Source organism: Carcharhinus amblyrhynchos, unplaced genomic scaffold, assembly GCF_965287045.1.
Source record: "Carcharhinus amblyrhynchos unplaced genomic scaffold, sCarAmb.v2.hapA scaffold_45, whole genome shotgun sequence".
Classification (NCBI taxonomy): Eukaryota; Metazoa; Chordata; class Chondrichthyes; order Carcharhiniformes; family Carcharhinidae; genus Carcharhinus; species Carcharhinus amblyrhynchos.
The window spans coordinates 2,967,351-2,983,944 of NW_027649786.1; the positions used below are offsets into that span (position 1 = coordinate 2,967,351).

Consider the following 16,594-nt stretch of genomic DNA (forward strand, 5'->3'; position numbering starts at 1 on the left):
GTAGGGATTGTTCTATGAATTTCTTTCGGGCCTAGTCCACTCTGCTGCCACGGCAGCCACCTGGCAACGGGCCTCCCCCCCCCAGTCGAGCGGCAGGGAAAGCCCTTGAGGTAACGAACCCCTCCCTCCTCCACCCCCGCGATCCCCGACCCCCGTCACCAAGATGCGCTCAGAGGAGCGTCTCCGTCAGTGGCTGGCGGTCTGTCAGCCGTGCCCAGGGTGGGTTTGGCGGGGGGGATCGGGGCGAGGTCCTAGTCCTCCTTGCTGGGCAGGCTGCCTCGGAGGATGGAGTTATCGAAGAGCGGGTTGTGAATCTCCATCTCGCCGGTCTGCAAGAGAATTTGACAAACCTGTTACTGACAAAGCCACAATCGCGACACTCGTGCCGTGCCCTACGGACAACATCCCCGGGAAACAGCCATCTTGCAAACGCCCCTCACAGACCGGAGAACTCGCTTTCGAAAAGAGAAAATGATCCTTCCTGGGCAGGGCCAGCATTTTGTCGTCCATCCCCTTATTGTCTCCTGAACTGAGTGTCTTTCTTGGCCAATTTAGGAAGCAGTTAAGACATTGCTGTGTGTCTGGAGTCACAAGTAGGCCAGACTGGGCAAGGACGGCAGATTCCCTTCCCTAAAGGGACATTAGTGAACCGGGTAGGTTTTTACAACAATAGTTTCATGGTCACCACTACTGAGACAGGCTTTATGTACTGTGAGCAATTTTGGGCCCCGTATCTAAGGACATAAGAAACATAAGAACATAAGAAATAGGAGCAGGAGTAGGCCATCTAGCCCTTCGAGCCTGCCCCGCCATTCAATAAGATCATGGCTGATCTGTCATGGCTCAGTTCCACATTCCCGCCCTCTCCCCATAACCCTTAATCCCCTCTCTTATCAAAAACCCATCAACCTGCATCTTAAATATATTTAGTGAGGCAGCCTCCACCACTTCAACGGGCAGAGAATTCCAGAGATTCACCACCCTTTGAGTGAAGAAGTTCCTCCTCAACTCCGTTCTAAACCGCCCCCCCTTTATCTTGAGGCTGTGCCCCCTAGTCCTACTGTCTTTTTTGAGCGGGAAGAGTCTCTCCACCTCTATCCTATCCATCCCATTCATCATCTTATACGTCTCAATGAGATCTCCCCTCATTCTTCTAAACTCTAACGAGTACAAGCCTAGTTTATTCAGCCTCTCCTCATAGCTCAACCCCCTCAACTCCGGTATCAGCCTAGTAAACCTCCTCTGCACTCCCTCCAAGGCCAAAATATCCTTGCATAAGTGCGGCGACCAAAACTGCACACAGTACTCCAGCTGCGGCCTCACCAATGCCCTATACAGCCGCAGCAAGACCTCCCTACTTTTATATTCAATCCCCCTCGCTATGAAGGCCAGCATCCCATTCGCCTTCCTGACCACCTGCTGCACCTGCAAGCTGGGTTTTTGCGACTCATGCACAAGGACCCCCAGGTCCCTCTGCACCGTCGCATGTTGCAGTTTTTCGCCACGTAAGTAATAGTCCTTCCTACATTCTTCCTACCAAACGGATGTGCTGGCCTTAGCGCGGGTCTGGAGGAGGTTCACAAGAACGATCCCGGGAATGAAAAGCTTGACGAGGGCTCTGGGTCTGTGCTCGATGGAGTTTAGAAGGATGAGGGAGAGGTATCTCATAGAAACTTACTGAAAGGCCTGGATTGAGTGGATGTGGGGAAGAGGTTTCCATTAGTGGGGGGGGGGACTTGGAATCGAAGGCACAGCCCCAGAGAAAAGGGACAAGCCTTTAGAACCGCGATGAGGAGAAATTTTGTCAGCCAGAGGGCGGTGAATCTGTGGAATTCATTGCCACAGAGGAGGCCGGGTCATTGAGTTTATTGGAGACACAGAGAGAGATAGATTGGTCAGGGGATCAAAGGCTACGGGGAGATGGTGGGAGAATGGGGTTGAGGAACATAGCAGCCATGATTGAATGGAGGAGCTGACTCAATGGGCTGAACGGCCTAGTCCTGCTCCAGTATCTTACATTCCACTCATACAAATTGACACCAGATGCAATGGTGGGATTTGAACCCGTGTCCCCACAGAGAATTAGCCCAGGCCTCTGGATTAATGGCCCAGTCACGTTATTTGGCCACCGTGGGAGATTTTAGGCAGGATTTTCCTCCTCAACCTTCTGAGGCTGTGCAAGTAGCCTGCCATTGGTTGGTGGATTTTCCAGTCCCGCTGCTCCCAGCACGTTGCATTGTCTGCACCTCCGGCGCGGACTGGGCTGCTGCTGGTGGGACTGGAAGATCCCGCTGTGGGTACCTATGGCCGGAAGATTTTGACCTTTAACCTCAAGCCGCAACCTGAGCCACTGGGCCAGACAGATTTTCATTTGTATAGCCTCTTTAAATGGCAAACCTGATTCTGAATCAGACAAAGAGGCAAGAGGGCAGGTTGAAGCTTGGCTACAGAGGAAGGTTCTAAAGAAACTTCTAGAAGGCGCTAGGGAGGGTGGAGAGGAGATTCACCAGGATGCTGCCTGGGATGGAACATTACGTTACGAAGGGAGGTTGGGTAAGGCTTGAGTTGCTTTCTCTGGAGCAGAGGAGACTGAGGGGGCAACCTGATCGAGGTGTACAAGCCACGGACAGAGTGGATAGGGAGCTGCTAATCCCCTTAATTGAAGGGTCAGTCACGAGGGGTCATAGGTCAAAGGTGAGGGGCAGGAAGTTGAGCGAAGTTTTACCGTCCCGCTCGGCACGGGACGGACAACGGGGCGGTCTGTGAACCTCGGGCGCGATTTTAGGATGAGCAAGACTGTAAAGTCCTGCCTATAGAGTTTTGTAGGAGAAGAGGAGGCCCTTCAGCCCATCACATCTGTACCGGCCATCAAACACCTATCTATTCTAAGCCCATTTTCCAGCACTTGGTCTGTAGCCTTGTAGACGACGGTGTTTCAAGTTCGCGTAAATGCTTCTACAGTGTTGTGGGGGCTCCAGCTTCTACCCCCCCACCCCTTTTAGGCAGCGAGTTCCAGATTCCCAGCATCCTCCGGGTGAAATTGAGTGGTGAGGATGTAGAACTCGCTACCAATGGGAGTGAGGAGGGAAGTTATATTTAAGGGGATGAGCTGAATAAACACACGAGGGAGAAAGGGAGAGGGGGAGACAGGATAATGTGGGACGAGAAAGGCTGGATTGTTGTCACCAGCATGGAGGTGTTGGGCTGAATGGCCTGTTCCTGGGGCAGGGGGTTTTCCAGACCCTCCCAATGGCATACTTTCCATTCGCAGAGATCGTCCAGACCAGCCAGTGTCTAAGGTATTGTGTGTTGCTGGCCTGTCGCACTGCCGGGGATACCGGAAGATTCCATCTGTGGGAAGTGCCGGAGATTTCCCTTCCCGCGCTCTATGTAATTTTCAGTTTGTACGGAACGACATTTGAAGATTTCAGTGAAGGGTGAGACTTACCGGAGCCAGGCCAGGGCACTCATACACGGTGTATTCCCCACTTTCGTTATCCACCTCGGAATCTGTGGACACCCTGTGAGTCATCTGGGCCTTGGATTTATCCCTGGGGATTGGGAAAATACAACAGTCCCAGTGAGCGAGGGAAGTCACGTGTCCGGATTTCAGAATCACACAATTGTTACGGGGGGCACGAGGCCATTCGGCCCATTGTCTCTTCAATCGAGCGTTATGACTTAGTGTCATTCCCCTGCCTTTTCCTCCTGCACCCCAGCACATCGTTTCTGGGCAAGTAGTCTGCTAACATCCTCTTGAATGCCTCGATTGAATCTGTCTCCACCACACTCTCAGACAGTACATTCCAGATCCTAACCACTGGCTGTGTGAATCTGTCTCCACCACACTCTCAGACAGTACATTCCAGACCCTAACCACTCGCTGTGTGAATCTCTCTCCACCACACCTTCAGACAGTGTATTCCAGATCCTAACCACTTGCTGTGTGATTCTCTCTCCACCACACTCTCAGACAGTACATTCCAGACCCTAACCACTCGCTGTGTGAATCTGTCTCCACCACATTCTCAGACAGTACATTCCAGATCCTAACCACTCGCTGTGTGAATCTGTCTCCACCACACTCTCAGACAGTACATTCCAGACCCTAACCACTCGCTGTGTGAATCTGTCTCCACCACACTCTCAGACAGTACATTCCAGATCCTAACCACTGGCTGTGTGAATCTGTCTCCACCACACTCTCAGACAGTACATTCCAGATCCTAACCACTCACTGTGTGAAATTGGTTTGTCTCATATCACATTTGGTTCTTTTGCAAATCACTAAGTCTGTGCCCTCTTGTTTCTTATACAAGGGAGAACAGTTTCTCCCCGTCTCCCCAATCTAGCCTCCTCATGATTTTGAGCATCTCTATCAAATCTCCTCTTCGCCTTCTTCCCTCCACAGAGAACAGTCCCAACCTCTCCAATCTATCCTTATTACTAAAGCTTTTCATCCCTGGAATCACTCTCATAAACTTCTGCAGCACTCTCTCCAAAAATGTTCACATCCTCCCTATAGTGTGACACCCAGAACCGTACACAATACTCTAGCTGAGGTCTGCCTAGAGTCTTGTAGGAGTTCAACATAACCTCTTTGCTCTTGCTGGGGCAGCACGGTGGTTAGTGCTGCTGCCTCACAGGGATCCGGGTTCGATTTCTGGCTTGGATCCCTGTCTGTGCAGAGTCTGCACATTCTCCCCGTATCTGCGTGGGTTTCCTCCGGGTGCTCCGGTTTCCTCCCACAGTCTGAAAGACGTGCTGGTTCTGTGCATTGGTCATGCTAAATTCTCCCTCAGTGTACCCGAACAGGCACCGGGGAGTGTGGCGACTGGGGGATTTTCATAGTAACTTCATTGCAGGGTTAATGTAAGCCTACTTGTGACTGCCCTTATTAATAAAGCCCAGAATACTATAGGTTTTATTAACTGTTCTCTCCGTCTGTCCTTCAATGATCTATACACAAATACCCCCTGCTCCTTTGTAAGGATTTTACCCTTTATTTTACATCATTTCTCCATATTCTTCTGAGCAAAATGCATCAGCTTATATTTTTCCCTTTTGAACTTTATCTGCCACCTATTCACCCCTACTTGTCTCTGTCCTTTTGAAGCTCTGCACCGTCCTCACAGTTTACAATAATTCCAAGTTTGGAACTGCCCCCTGCACACCAAGATCTGGATCATTAATAGCAGGGAAAGCAACTGTCCCAATACTGACTCCTGGGGAACATAAGAACATAAGAACATAAGAAATAGGAGCAGGAGTAGGCCATCTGGCCCTTCGAGCCTGCCCCGCCATTCAATAAGATCATGGCTGATCTGTCGTGGCTCAGTTCCACATTCCCGCCCTCTCCCCATAACCCTTAATCCCCTCTCTTATCAAAAACCCATCAACCCGCTTCTTAAAAATATTTAGCGAGGCAGCCTCCACCACTTCAACGGGCAGAGAATTCCAGAGATTCACCACCCTTTGAGTGAAGAAGTTCCTCCTCAACTCCGTTCTAAACCGCCTCCCCTTTATCTTGAGGCTGTGCCCCCTAGTCCTACTGTCTTTTTTGAGCGGGAAGAGTCTCTCCACCTCTATCCTATCCATCCCATTCATCATCTTATACGTCTCAATGAGATCTCCCCTCATTCTTCTAAACTCTAACGAGTACAAGCCCAGTTTATTCAGCCTCTCCTCATAGCTCAACCCCCTCAACTCCGGTATCAGCCTAGTAAACCTCCTCTGCACTCCCTCCAAGGCCAAAATATCCTTGCGCAGGTGCGGCGCCCAAAACTGCACACAGTACTCCAGCTGCGGCCTCACCAATGCCCTATACAGCTGCAGCAAGACCTCCCTACTTTTATATTCAATCCCCCTCGCTATGAAGGCCAGCATCCCATTTGCCTTCCTGACCACCTGCTGCACCTGCAAGCTGGGTTTTTGCGACTCATGCACAAGGACCCCGAGGTCCCTCTGCACCGTCGCCTGCTGCAGTTTTTCGCCACGTAAGTAATAGTCCTTCCTACCATTCTTCCTACCAAAGTGGACCACCTCACACTTGCCAACATTAAATTCCATTTGCCATTTCCTGGCCCATTCGCCCAGCCTATCTAGATCCTTCTGCAGACTCTCCACACCCTCCGCACAATTTGCCTTTCCCCCAATCTTTACAAATCTCCCTCCAGCCCAAAATATATCCATTGACCATTCCTCCCTGCTTCCCAATAGTCAGGCAATTTTGTATCCACATTATTAATGTTCCTTTTATTCCACAAGCTATAAATTTTCTCACAAGTCTGTTGTGTGGCACTGTATAGAATTGCTTCTGAAAGTCTATGTATATCACATCAACTGCACCACCCTCATCAACCACCCTCATCAAGCCAGATGGAAGGCTGCGGATACTCACTCCTCCATGGCTTGGAGCACTTTCTTCTGGTGTTGGTAATGGTATTTCTGAAGCTTTTCGACAATCTTCCAGTCGATGGGCTGAGGGCAGAAAGGAGTTTATTAATGTATTAAAGTTTATTTGTGGGTGTCACAAGTAGGCTTACATTAACACTGCAATGAAACTACTGTGAAAATCCCCTAGTCGCCTGTTCAGGTACACAGAGAGAATTTAGCACGGCCAAATGAAGCCTAACCAGCACATCTTTTGGACTGTGGGAGGAAACCCATGCAGACATGGGGACAATGTGCAAACTCCACACAGACCTAAGCTGGGAGTCGAACCTGAATCCCTGGCGTTGAAGCAGCAGTGTTAACCACTGTGCTACCCATATCACCTACAACTAGGGTGAGGCCTCATTCTTTCCATACCAACCATTGCGTGTCACTGAAGCTGGGAGAGGGACTGACAATGTTCGAGGTGAATAAGCAGGCTACCCCGGGGAGATCATAGCTCAGTGGTCATTCTCTTGCCACAGTCATAATAGGGATGGCTCATGTTCCATACTGGAGACACCAACACAGAACCGAGGCTGTCTACAGACACTCAGAGACAAACTGTGTCTACACGATGTCTTTAACACAGAATCACAGCGCGCTCATGGCCACTCTGCCCATCATGTCTGCACCGGCTGAAAAATGCCTAATCCCATTTTCCAGCACTGAATGTGGGAGTGGGCTGAATGGAAAAGTCCAGTACTCTCTGAAAGCTAAATTTTCAGATCGGAGGCCAGTTACCAGCCACAGGGATCAGTGCTGGGTCCTCTGCTATTTGTGATTTTTCTCAATGACTTGGAAGAGGGGGCTGAAGGGTGGGTTAGTAAATTTGCTGACGACACCAAGATTGGTGGAGTAGTGGATGAGGTGGAGGGCTCTTGTAGGCTGCAAAGAGACATTGATAGGATGCAGAGCTGGGCCAAAAAGTGGCAGATGGAGTTTAACCCTGATAAGTGCGAGGGGATTCATTTTGGTAGGACAAACTTGAATGCGGATTACAGGGTCAACGGTAGGGTTCTGAGGAATGTGGAGGAATAGAGAGATCTTGGGGTTCATATCCACAGATCTCTGAAGGTTGCCACTCAAGTGGATAGAGCCGTGAAGAAGGCTTATGTAGTGTGTTAGCGTTTATTAACGGGGGGTTTGAGTTTAAGAGTTGTGGGGTTATGCTGCAACTTGAATGGGATGGATAGGATAGAGGTGGAGAGACTCTTCCCGCTCAGAAAGGACAGTAGGACTAGGGGGCACAGCCTCAAGATAAAGGGGGGGCGGTTTAGAACAGAGTTGAGGAGGAACTTCTTCACTCAAAGGGTGGTGAATCTCTGGAACTCTCTGCCCGTTGAAGTGGTGGAGGCTACCTCGCTAAATATTTTTAAGACGCGGGTTGATGGGTTTTTGATAAGAGAGGGGATTAAGGGTTATGGGGAGAGGGCGGGAATGTGGAACTGAGCCACGACAGATCAGCCATGATCTTATTGAATGGCGGGGCAGGCTCGAAGGGCTAGATGGCCTACTCCTGCTCCTATTTCTTATGTTCTTATGTTCTTATGTTCTTATACCAGACGTTGGTGAGACCACATTTGGAATATTGTGTTCAGTTCTGGTCACCTCGCTATAAGAAGGATGTGGAAGCATTGGAGAGAGTGCAGAGGAGATTTACCAGGATGCTGCCTGGTTTGGAGGGTAGGTCTTACAAGGAAAGGTTGAGGGAGGTGGGGACTTTCTCTTTGGAGCAGAGGAGGATGAGAGGCAACTTAATAGAGGTTTATAAGATGATGAGGGGGATTGATAGAGTGGACGTGAAGAGACTATTTCCTCGGGTGGATGTAGCTGTTACTAGGGGGCATAACTATAAGGTGGATGGTGGGAGATATAGGAGGGATGTCCGAGGTAGATTCTTACTCAGAGTGGTTGGGGTGTGGAATGCACTGCCTGCTGTGATAGTCGGACACTTTAGGAACTTTCAAGCAGTTATTGGATAGGCACATGGAGCACACTGGAATGATAGGGAGTGGGATAGACTGATCTTGGGTTTGGACATAGCTCGGCACAACATTGAGGGCCGAAGGGCCTGTACTGTGCTGTACTGTTCTAAATAGCAGATTGTGTGAATAGCAGAATAAAGGTCAGCACTGTCTAAAAGCAAAATAGCAGATTGGGTTTGTAGCAGAGAAAGAGGTCAGTACTTTCTGAAGGAAAAATATGAGAGCAAAATATATGGCAATTGTGCAGGTCGGGTGGGGGGAGGTGATGGGGGGGTGGGGGTGGGTGCGACAGGAAATCCAATCTGGAAGACAAAAAAGTTTTTGAGTTTCTTTCTCGGAGGATCAACTAACAGTCAGGACACCAGGAAGAAATCCCCGGCCTTTGTGCCCCCATCTGAAAGGGCAGACATTGATTCAATGGCATATTTGAAAAGCGGCGCCTCCAACAATGCAGCACTCCCGCAGTACTGCGCAGGGGAGATGTCAGAGTTGGCTTTTCCGCGCAGGTTGCTGGAGTGGGCCTTGGATCCATCGCTCGCTGACTCCCGCAGTACTGCACGGGGGAGATGTCAGCCTAGGCTTTTCCGCGCAGGTTGCTGGAGTGGGCCTTGGATCCATCGCTCGCTGACTCAGAGGCAAGAGAGGTAAGCACTCAAACAGCAGGCTTGTGACTGGAGGAGACCGTCTATGTTCTTCACCAGTGTGAAGGGGTGGGGAGGTTCCGTCACGCTCTTACTGCACTGTTTCCCTCCCCCCGAGCTCAAGGTGCTCACCTGGGGCAGGGGCTGCTTGCTTCCTTCGTAGGCCATCTTCTCCGCCCTCCTGACCTCCCTCTGCAGCCTGTAACAGAGCAGGCGTCTCAGTCAGGATCCGTACGGGACATCCACCCTGTCTGTGCTGGCAAACTCCGAGCGCTCACAACCCAACCAGAGAGTCGCCAACCCTCCGCTGGGCCGGCCCGGAGTCACCGGCAAATCCGGAGAGAATAGGAAAACCTCGAGGAATTACAAAAACAAAAAGAGGTTTTTGAGGGAAAAGTCGCCTTAACAGTTTTTGCGCATTACAACAACAGCTTACAATTTGCACGGCGCCTCTCGTGTAATAAAATGTTTCGATGCTCTTGGATCGTAGAATCCCTAAAGTGTGGAAGGAGGCCATTCGGCCCATCGAGTCTGCATTGACCACAATCCCATCCAGTACCTATCCCATAACCCCATGCGTTTCCCCTGCTAATACCCCTGGCAATTTAGCACAGCCAATCCACCTAACATCTTTGGACTGTGGGAGGAAACTGGAGCACCCGCAGGAAACCCACGCCGACATGGGGAGAATGTGCAGCCTCCACACAGAGTGTGACCCGAGCCGGGTCTCTGACACTGTGAGGCAGCAGTGTTAACCACTGCGGCACTGTGCCACCCCATGGTGGCACAGTGGATCAAGGGATATGGAGGGCAGGGGGTGGAGGGATCGGGATATTGAATTTAATGATCAACCGTGATCAGAATGAATGGTAGAGCAGGACTAAAGGGCCAAATGGCCTCGTCCTGCTTCTGAAACGTTTCATGGGAGCCTCTATAGAACAAAAGGTGATGGTGAATGGCCAAAGGTCATATTCGAGCTTGCTCTACCATTCATTACGATCATTAAATTCAATATCGAGTGTGGAGGGGATATTCAATAGGCAATAGCGAAGGGTTTCATCGAGGGACTTCCAGAGGAGGTCCCAACAGTGGAGGGTTGAAAGTTGAGGATGTGCATGAGCCAATAGAGGGAAGGTTTACCAGGCTGATCCCTGGAATGGCAGGTCCGTCACACGAGGAGAGACTAAGTCGGTTAGGATTATAGTCACTTGGAGTTTAGAAGAGGGGATCTCATAGAAACTTATAAAATTCTAACAGGGTTAGATTCAGAAAGAATCTTTCCCATGGTGGGGGCGAGTGATGAACAAGCTATCGCTCACCTGATAAAGGGGCAGTGCTCCAAAAGCTCGTGCTACCAAATTGGTAACCTGGTGTTGTAATTCTTCTCACTAATCCTTACCCCAGTGCAACGCCAGCATCTCCATATCTAGACTGGGAGCAGACCACAAGTTTTGATGATGTTGTAAGCAGTGGGGGCTTACCTATACCAGCATAAACCAGCTACAAGCAATCCAAAGAAGCCAGTCACAATGCAGATGATAACTAAACCTATAAAAGAAAAGGAAGGGGAGAGTTAGTGCTTCATTCTGTCTACTCTGTTTACATTGCAGTGCTAGTTATAAGCTCCTTCAATCAGAATCAGATCATTGTTATTCATAAGGAAACAATCAGATAGTTAGCTGTCTAACTTGTTCATCGCTCCAGTTCGCCATCATTTTGTTTTTTTTTAGTGTGAATAAATTCACGCCTTTTTCCCCCCCACCAGTCCTCCAATCTGGACCTCGATCTTCCTTCCCAGTACTGACAAAGCTGTCAAAGCTTTCCGTCTCGCACTCATCAGGACACATTTGCAGAATATCAAATCTCAGAAGGGGGGCAAGAAGATAAGCAGGGGCTGGTTAATCTGCGAGTCCGATTGGTCCAGGCGTCGCCATGGAGGACGCGGGAATACTGTCCCACGTGCTTTTTAATTAAAGATACACAGCGCCCCGGACCTGTTCCTTTCGCCTGAGGCGGACAGGCTCAAGGGGCCAAATGGCTTCCTCTTCGTTCGTTCACATCTGAATATAGGAAGCTTCGAGCAAGCCTGAATCAGCCAAATTGTGAGGCCGACTCATCCACTTAAGTTGCTTCCTTTGAAATTTGGCAATCTTGCATCTGTCCTGTTGAGTGAGCGGTGCCGCGCCCAAAATAAAAATCGGACGTTTGAAATGGAAGAATTGGGCAGTTTAAGTTACGCAGGAGGGAGCTTCAGGAAACAGCCTGCAGAGAATCAGGCCTGGGCAAAGCTGGAATACACAGAATTCAGACAGGCGTGTCTGGGTCAGCTCTATTAATAACCCATCAAGAGATTAACACTCCTATTTGACTTGGGCGGCACGGTAGCACAGTGGTTAGCACTGCTGCCCCACAGCTGCAGGGTCCTGGGTTCGATTCCCGGCTCGGGTCACTGTCTGTGTGGAGTTTGCACATTCTCCCCGTGTCTGCGTGGGTTTCCTCCGGGTGCTCCGGTTTCCTCCCACAGTCCAAAGGTGTTAGGTGGATTGGCCGTGCTAAATTGTCCCTTAGTGCCAGGGGTACTAGCAGAGTAAACACGTGGGGTTACGGGATAGGTACTGGACTCTGAGACACCCAGGGTGGGCTCAAGTCTGCTGTCAACAGATCATCGACCAGACCACTGGGCACTGAGATCCCACTGGCTGAAGGCCAAGGGCAGGTGGGGAAAGCACGAGGCCACATGAGGATAATACAGGCGTTCCGGACACCTTGGGAGCAAAGACTGGATTCGAGAAATGGCCAGAGAGAATCACCTTCGCAAAAATGAACCAGAGGGGCTGGTTCTGCTGCCTACCAAGCCAGCTTTACGAGGAGTATAGCCCAACCCTGGGTGTTTCTTGTAGACATTTATGGGTTAACTATATTTAATAAAGATTTTTTTTGTATCTATGTCTATGGACTGACACAGCAAGGTGAGAAGCTTCGCCAGCAATGCAGGTGGAACTCTTGCCACTTACTGAGCGAGACCACGTCATTCAGTAACCGTGAAGACCTCTTGGGTCCTCTGCCGTGACTCTCTGCGGTGGGCTGCGCGCTGCTCCCCGGTATCGCCGTGCTGTGGGAAGGCAGTGAAACGCTACGGTTGGCTTTGTTACCGTTGACATAGGAGGGGACAAGGTGTGTTTCGCTGACAGCTTCTGTAAGAATAACAATAAAACTTTATTTACTGCTCGAGTCATTCGGGGGACGTGGGTGTCGCTGGGCCTGTGTATAAGAAATAGGAGCAGGAGTCGGCCATCTAGCCCTTCGAGCCTGCCCCGCCATTCAACAAGATCATGGCTGATCTGAAGTGGATCAGTTCCACTTTCCCGCTTTCTCCCCTTAATTCCCTTGTCTATCAGAAACCTATCTACCCGTGACTTAAATATATTTAGCGAGGCAGCCTCCACCACTTCAACGGGCAGAGAATTCCAGAGATTCACCACCCTTTGAGTGAAGAAGTTCCTCCTCAACTCCGATCTAAACTGCTCCCCCCACAATCTTATCTTGAGGCTGTGCCCTCTAGTCCTGCTGTCCTTTCTAAGCGGGAAGAATCTCTCTACCTCAACCCTATCCATCCCCTTCATTATCTTGTACGTCTCTACAAGATCCCCCCTCATCCTTCTAAACTCCAACGAGTACAGACCCAGTCTATTCAATCTCTCCTCATAAGCTAACCCTATTTAATCTCTCCTCATAAGCTTGTCCATCCCTAACTGCCCCTTGAACAGTCTTGCGCGGCTATTTCAGAGGGCAGTTAAGAGTCACCCACATTTCTGTGGGTCAGGAGTACCCATTGGCCTGAGCAAGTATTTTAATAGTGGGAGTATAGGGATAAGGATGTTTTGATGCAATTGTACAGGGTGTAGGTGAGGCCACACCTGGAGTTTTGTGTGCAGTTTTGGTCTCCTTATCTGGGGAAGGATGTCTTTGCTATAGACGCAGTACAACAAAGGTTTACCAAGCTGATTCCTCGGATGTCATATGAGGAGAGACTTAAGTCGGTTAAGCTTATATTCACTGGAGTTTAGAAGAGTGAGAGGGGATCTCACAGAAACTTATAAAATTCTAACAGGGTTAGACAGGGTAGATTCAGAAAGAATGATCCCCATGGTGGGGGGAGTCCAGAACTAGGGGTCAGAGTTTGAGGATAAGGGGTAAACCTTCTAGGACAGAGGTGAGGAGAGATTTCTTCACCCAGAGGGTGGGGAATGTGTGGGATTCACTCCCACAGGAAGTAGCTGAGGCCAAAACATTGTGTGATTTCAAGAAGAAATTAGATGTAGATCTTGGGGCTAAAGGGATCGAGGAAAATGGGGGGGAGAAATCAGGATATTGAATTTGATGATCAGTTACGATCAAAATGAACGGTTGGGCAGGCTCGAAGGCCTCCTTCTATTTCCTTCCCTAAAAGGGACATTAGTAAACCAGATGAGTTTTTAATGACAATCGACTCATGGTCACCGTTAGGCTTTTGATTCCAGATTTTTATTGAATTGAGATTTCACTGTCTGCCGAGGATGGGGTTCGAACCCCACCTCCCTGAGTCTCTGGATTTCTAGGCCAGTGACAAGACCACTATGCCACTTCCTTTCCAGGGTATTTTTAGCGATGTTGCAGGAAGGGTGAATGTTTGCCGTGGCAACTCTTGGTAAACTCCACATCTCATCATCCACACGGTGCCTCGGGATCTTTGACTCAATCCGAGGGGGCGGATAGGAGCCATTGGCAATTGTGTTTTTAGTTCGCTTGGCCTAACCTCTCCCTTTCTAACGCCAGCCCCTTGACCAAGTCATTTCAGGCCAAATGTCTCCTTATTATAGAACCCTACAGTGCAGAAAGAGGCCCTTCGGCCCATCGAGCCTGCACCAAACACAATCCCATCCAGGCCCTACCCCCATATCCCTACACATTATACCCACTAATCCCTCTAACCTATGCATCCCTGGACACTAAGGGGCAATTTCCTTAGCCTGGCCAATCAACCTAACCCACACATCTTCGGACTGTGGGAGGAAACTGGAGCACCCGGAGGAAACCCACGCAGACACGAGGAGAATGTACAAACTCCACACAGACAGTGACCCGAGCCGGGAATCGAACCCAGGACCCTGGAGCTGTGAAGCAGCAGTGCTAACCACTGTGCTACCGTGCCGCCCATTATGTGAATGTAGTCCATTCCATCACGCAAACCAGCCTCCCACCTACATTTCCCACTGCCTCGGAAAAACAGCCAGCATAATCGAGGACCCCACGCTCCCCGGACATTCTCTCTTCCGCCTTCTTCTGTCGGGAAAATGATACAAGAGTCTGAGATACCAACCGACTCGAGAACAGCTTCTTCCCTGCTGCACCAGACTTTTGAATAGGCCTACTGGCACAGTGGCTAGCACTGCTGCCTCACATCGCCAGGGTCCCGGGTTCAATTCCTGGCTTGGGTCACTGTCTATATAGTCTACACATTCTCACCGTGTCTGAGTGGGCTTTATCCCACAATCTGAAAGATGTGTGGGTTGAGTGCATTGACTTGAACAAATGCCGGAGTGACTCAGGGAATCTTGCTATAACTTCATTGCGGTGTTAACATAAGCCTACTCAAGGCACTAATAAATAAACTTTAAAAATACATATTAAGTTGACCTTTCTCTGCACCCCAGCGATGACAGTAACACTACATCCTGTACCCTCTCCTTTCCTTCTCCCATATGTACTCTATGAATGGTATGCTTTGCAAGAAACAATACTTTCATTGCACACCGATACGTGTAAAAATGATAAATTATGGCGCTTAGTGTTAAATTTAGGTTTGACTGTTGCTCCAGTGAATGGGGTGTTTTTCAATGCTGAAGGAGACAATAAGATATAGGAGTAGAAGTAGGCCATTCAGCCCATCAAGTCTGCTCTGCCATTCAACGAGATCATGACTGTTCTGAGTGATAATCCTTAACTCCAACTCCTGCCTTATCCCCATAACTCCTGATTTTTACCCTCTGCCTAAGCAGGGGCACTGAGGCCAGGAGAAACTCATTCAGCACAGAACCGGGACTGAGTGTTGGATCTCCTTGGTCTCAGGGTAGTGCCTTGCTGGATGGAGCCACGGGGTCCAGGGGCTTAATCCCCACATTGCGAATTACTGAAGGGATCCTACCATTCCTCGCGGACTCTGTCACCGTCACTGGTGCGAACTGCTCCCAATGGGATAGCAGCGAGTGGATTAGGCCAACGGCATTGTCCGGTCCGTCCGCATTTGGGATCCCCCCTGCAGGAAGGGAAGAAAAAGAAAAACATAGAACATAGAACATTACAGCGCAGAACAGGCCCTTCGGCCCACGATGTTGCGCCGACCAGTTAAAAAAAAACAACAATGACCCACTAATCTAAACCAATCCCTTTTCGTCCATAAACCTATCCAGAGATCTCTTAAACGCCCCCAAACTAGGCGCATTTACAACTGCAGCAGGCAGGGCATTCCAATCCCTCACCACCCTCTGGGTAAAGAACCTACCCCTGACATCTGTCCTATAACTACCCCCCCTTAGTTTAAAGCCATGCCCCCTCGTGCTAGATTTTTCCATCAGAGGAAAAAGGCTATCACTATCCACCCTATCTAAACCTCTAATCATCTTATATGTTTCAATAAGATCCCCTCTTAGCCGCCTTCTTTCCAGCGAAAACAACCCCAAATCCCTCAGCCTCTCCTCATAGGATCTCCCCTCCATACCAGGCAACATCCTGGTAAACCTCCTCTGCACCCTCTCCAAAGCCTCCACATCCTTCCTGTAATGTGGGGACCAGAACTGCACACAGTACTCCAAGTGCGGCCGCACCAGAGTTGTGTACAGTTGCAACATAACGCTACGACTCCTAAATTCAATCCCCCTACCAATAAACGCCAAGACACTGTATGCCTTCTTAACAACCTTATCTACTTGATTCCCAACTTTCAGGGATCTATGTACACATACACCTAGATCCCTCTGCTCCTCCACTCTATTCAAAGTCTTCCCGTTAGCCCTATACTCAACACATCTGTTATTCCTACCAAAGTGAATTACCTCACATTTCTCTGCATTAAACTCCATCCGCCACCTCTCGGCCCAGCTCTGCAACCTGTCTAAGTCTTCCTGCAAACTATGACACCCTTCCTCACTATCTACCACACCTCCGACTTTGGTGTCATCAGCAAATTTACTGATCCACCCAACTATACCCTCATCCAGATCATTAATAAAAATCACAAACAGCAGTGGCCCCAACACAGATCCCTGAGGCACACCACTCGTAACCGAACTCCATGATGAATATTTACCGTCAACCACTACCCTCTGTCTCCTATCCGCTAGCCAATTCCTAATCCAGTTCCCTAGATCACCCCCAATCCCATACATCTGCATTTTGTGCAGAAGCCTACCATGGTGAACCAAGGTTCCAGACAACCCGGATCCGCTTTCCAATAAAATCAAACACATTTCCGGAGGGTCGCCCGCAGAAGCGGAT

At 49.6% G+C, this 16,594-nt stretch overlaps 1 protein-coding gene across 1 annotated transcript in view; it reads right to left on the reverse strand.

The window, feature by feature from the left end:
• Window positions 1-241: 241 nt before the first annotated feature.
• Window positions 242-16,594, reverse strand: part of LOC145337246 (neural proliferation differentiation and control protein 1-like) — a 36,091-nt gene continuing 19,738 nt past the window's right edge. Inside the window, exons 3-9 of the mRNA XM_080182036.1 lie at window positions 15,246-15,356; window positions 12,076-12,255; window positions 10,543-10,609; window positions 9,194-9,260; window positions 6,401-6,480; window positions 3,449-3,551; window positions 242-329 (exon numbers count right to left, since the gene is read on the reverse strand). Of these exons, the coding sequence (XP_080038162.1) occupies window positions 252-329; window positions 3,449-3,551; window positions 6,401-6,480; window positions 9,194-9,260; window positions 10,543-10,609; window positions 12,076-12,255; window positions 15,246-15,356 (686 nt within the window). The 3' untranslated portion in view covers window positions 242-251. The remainder of the gene's footprint in view (window positions 330-3,448; window positions 3,552-6,400; window positions 6,481-9,193; window positions 9,261-10,542; window positions 10,610-12,075; window positions 12,256-15,245; window positions 15,357-16,594) is intronic.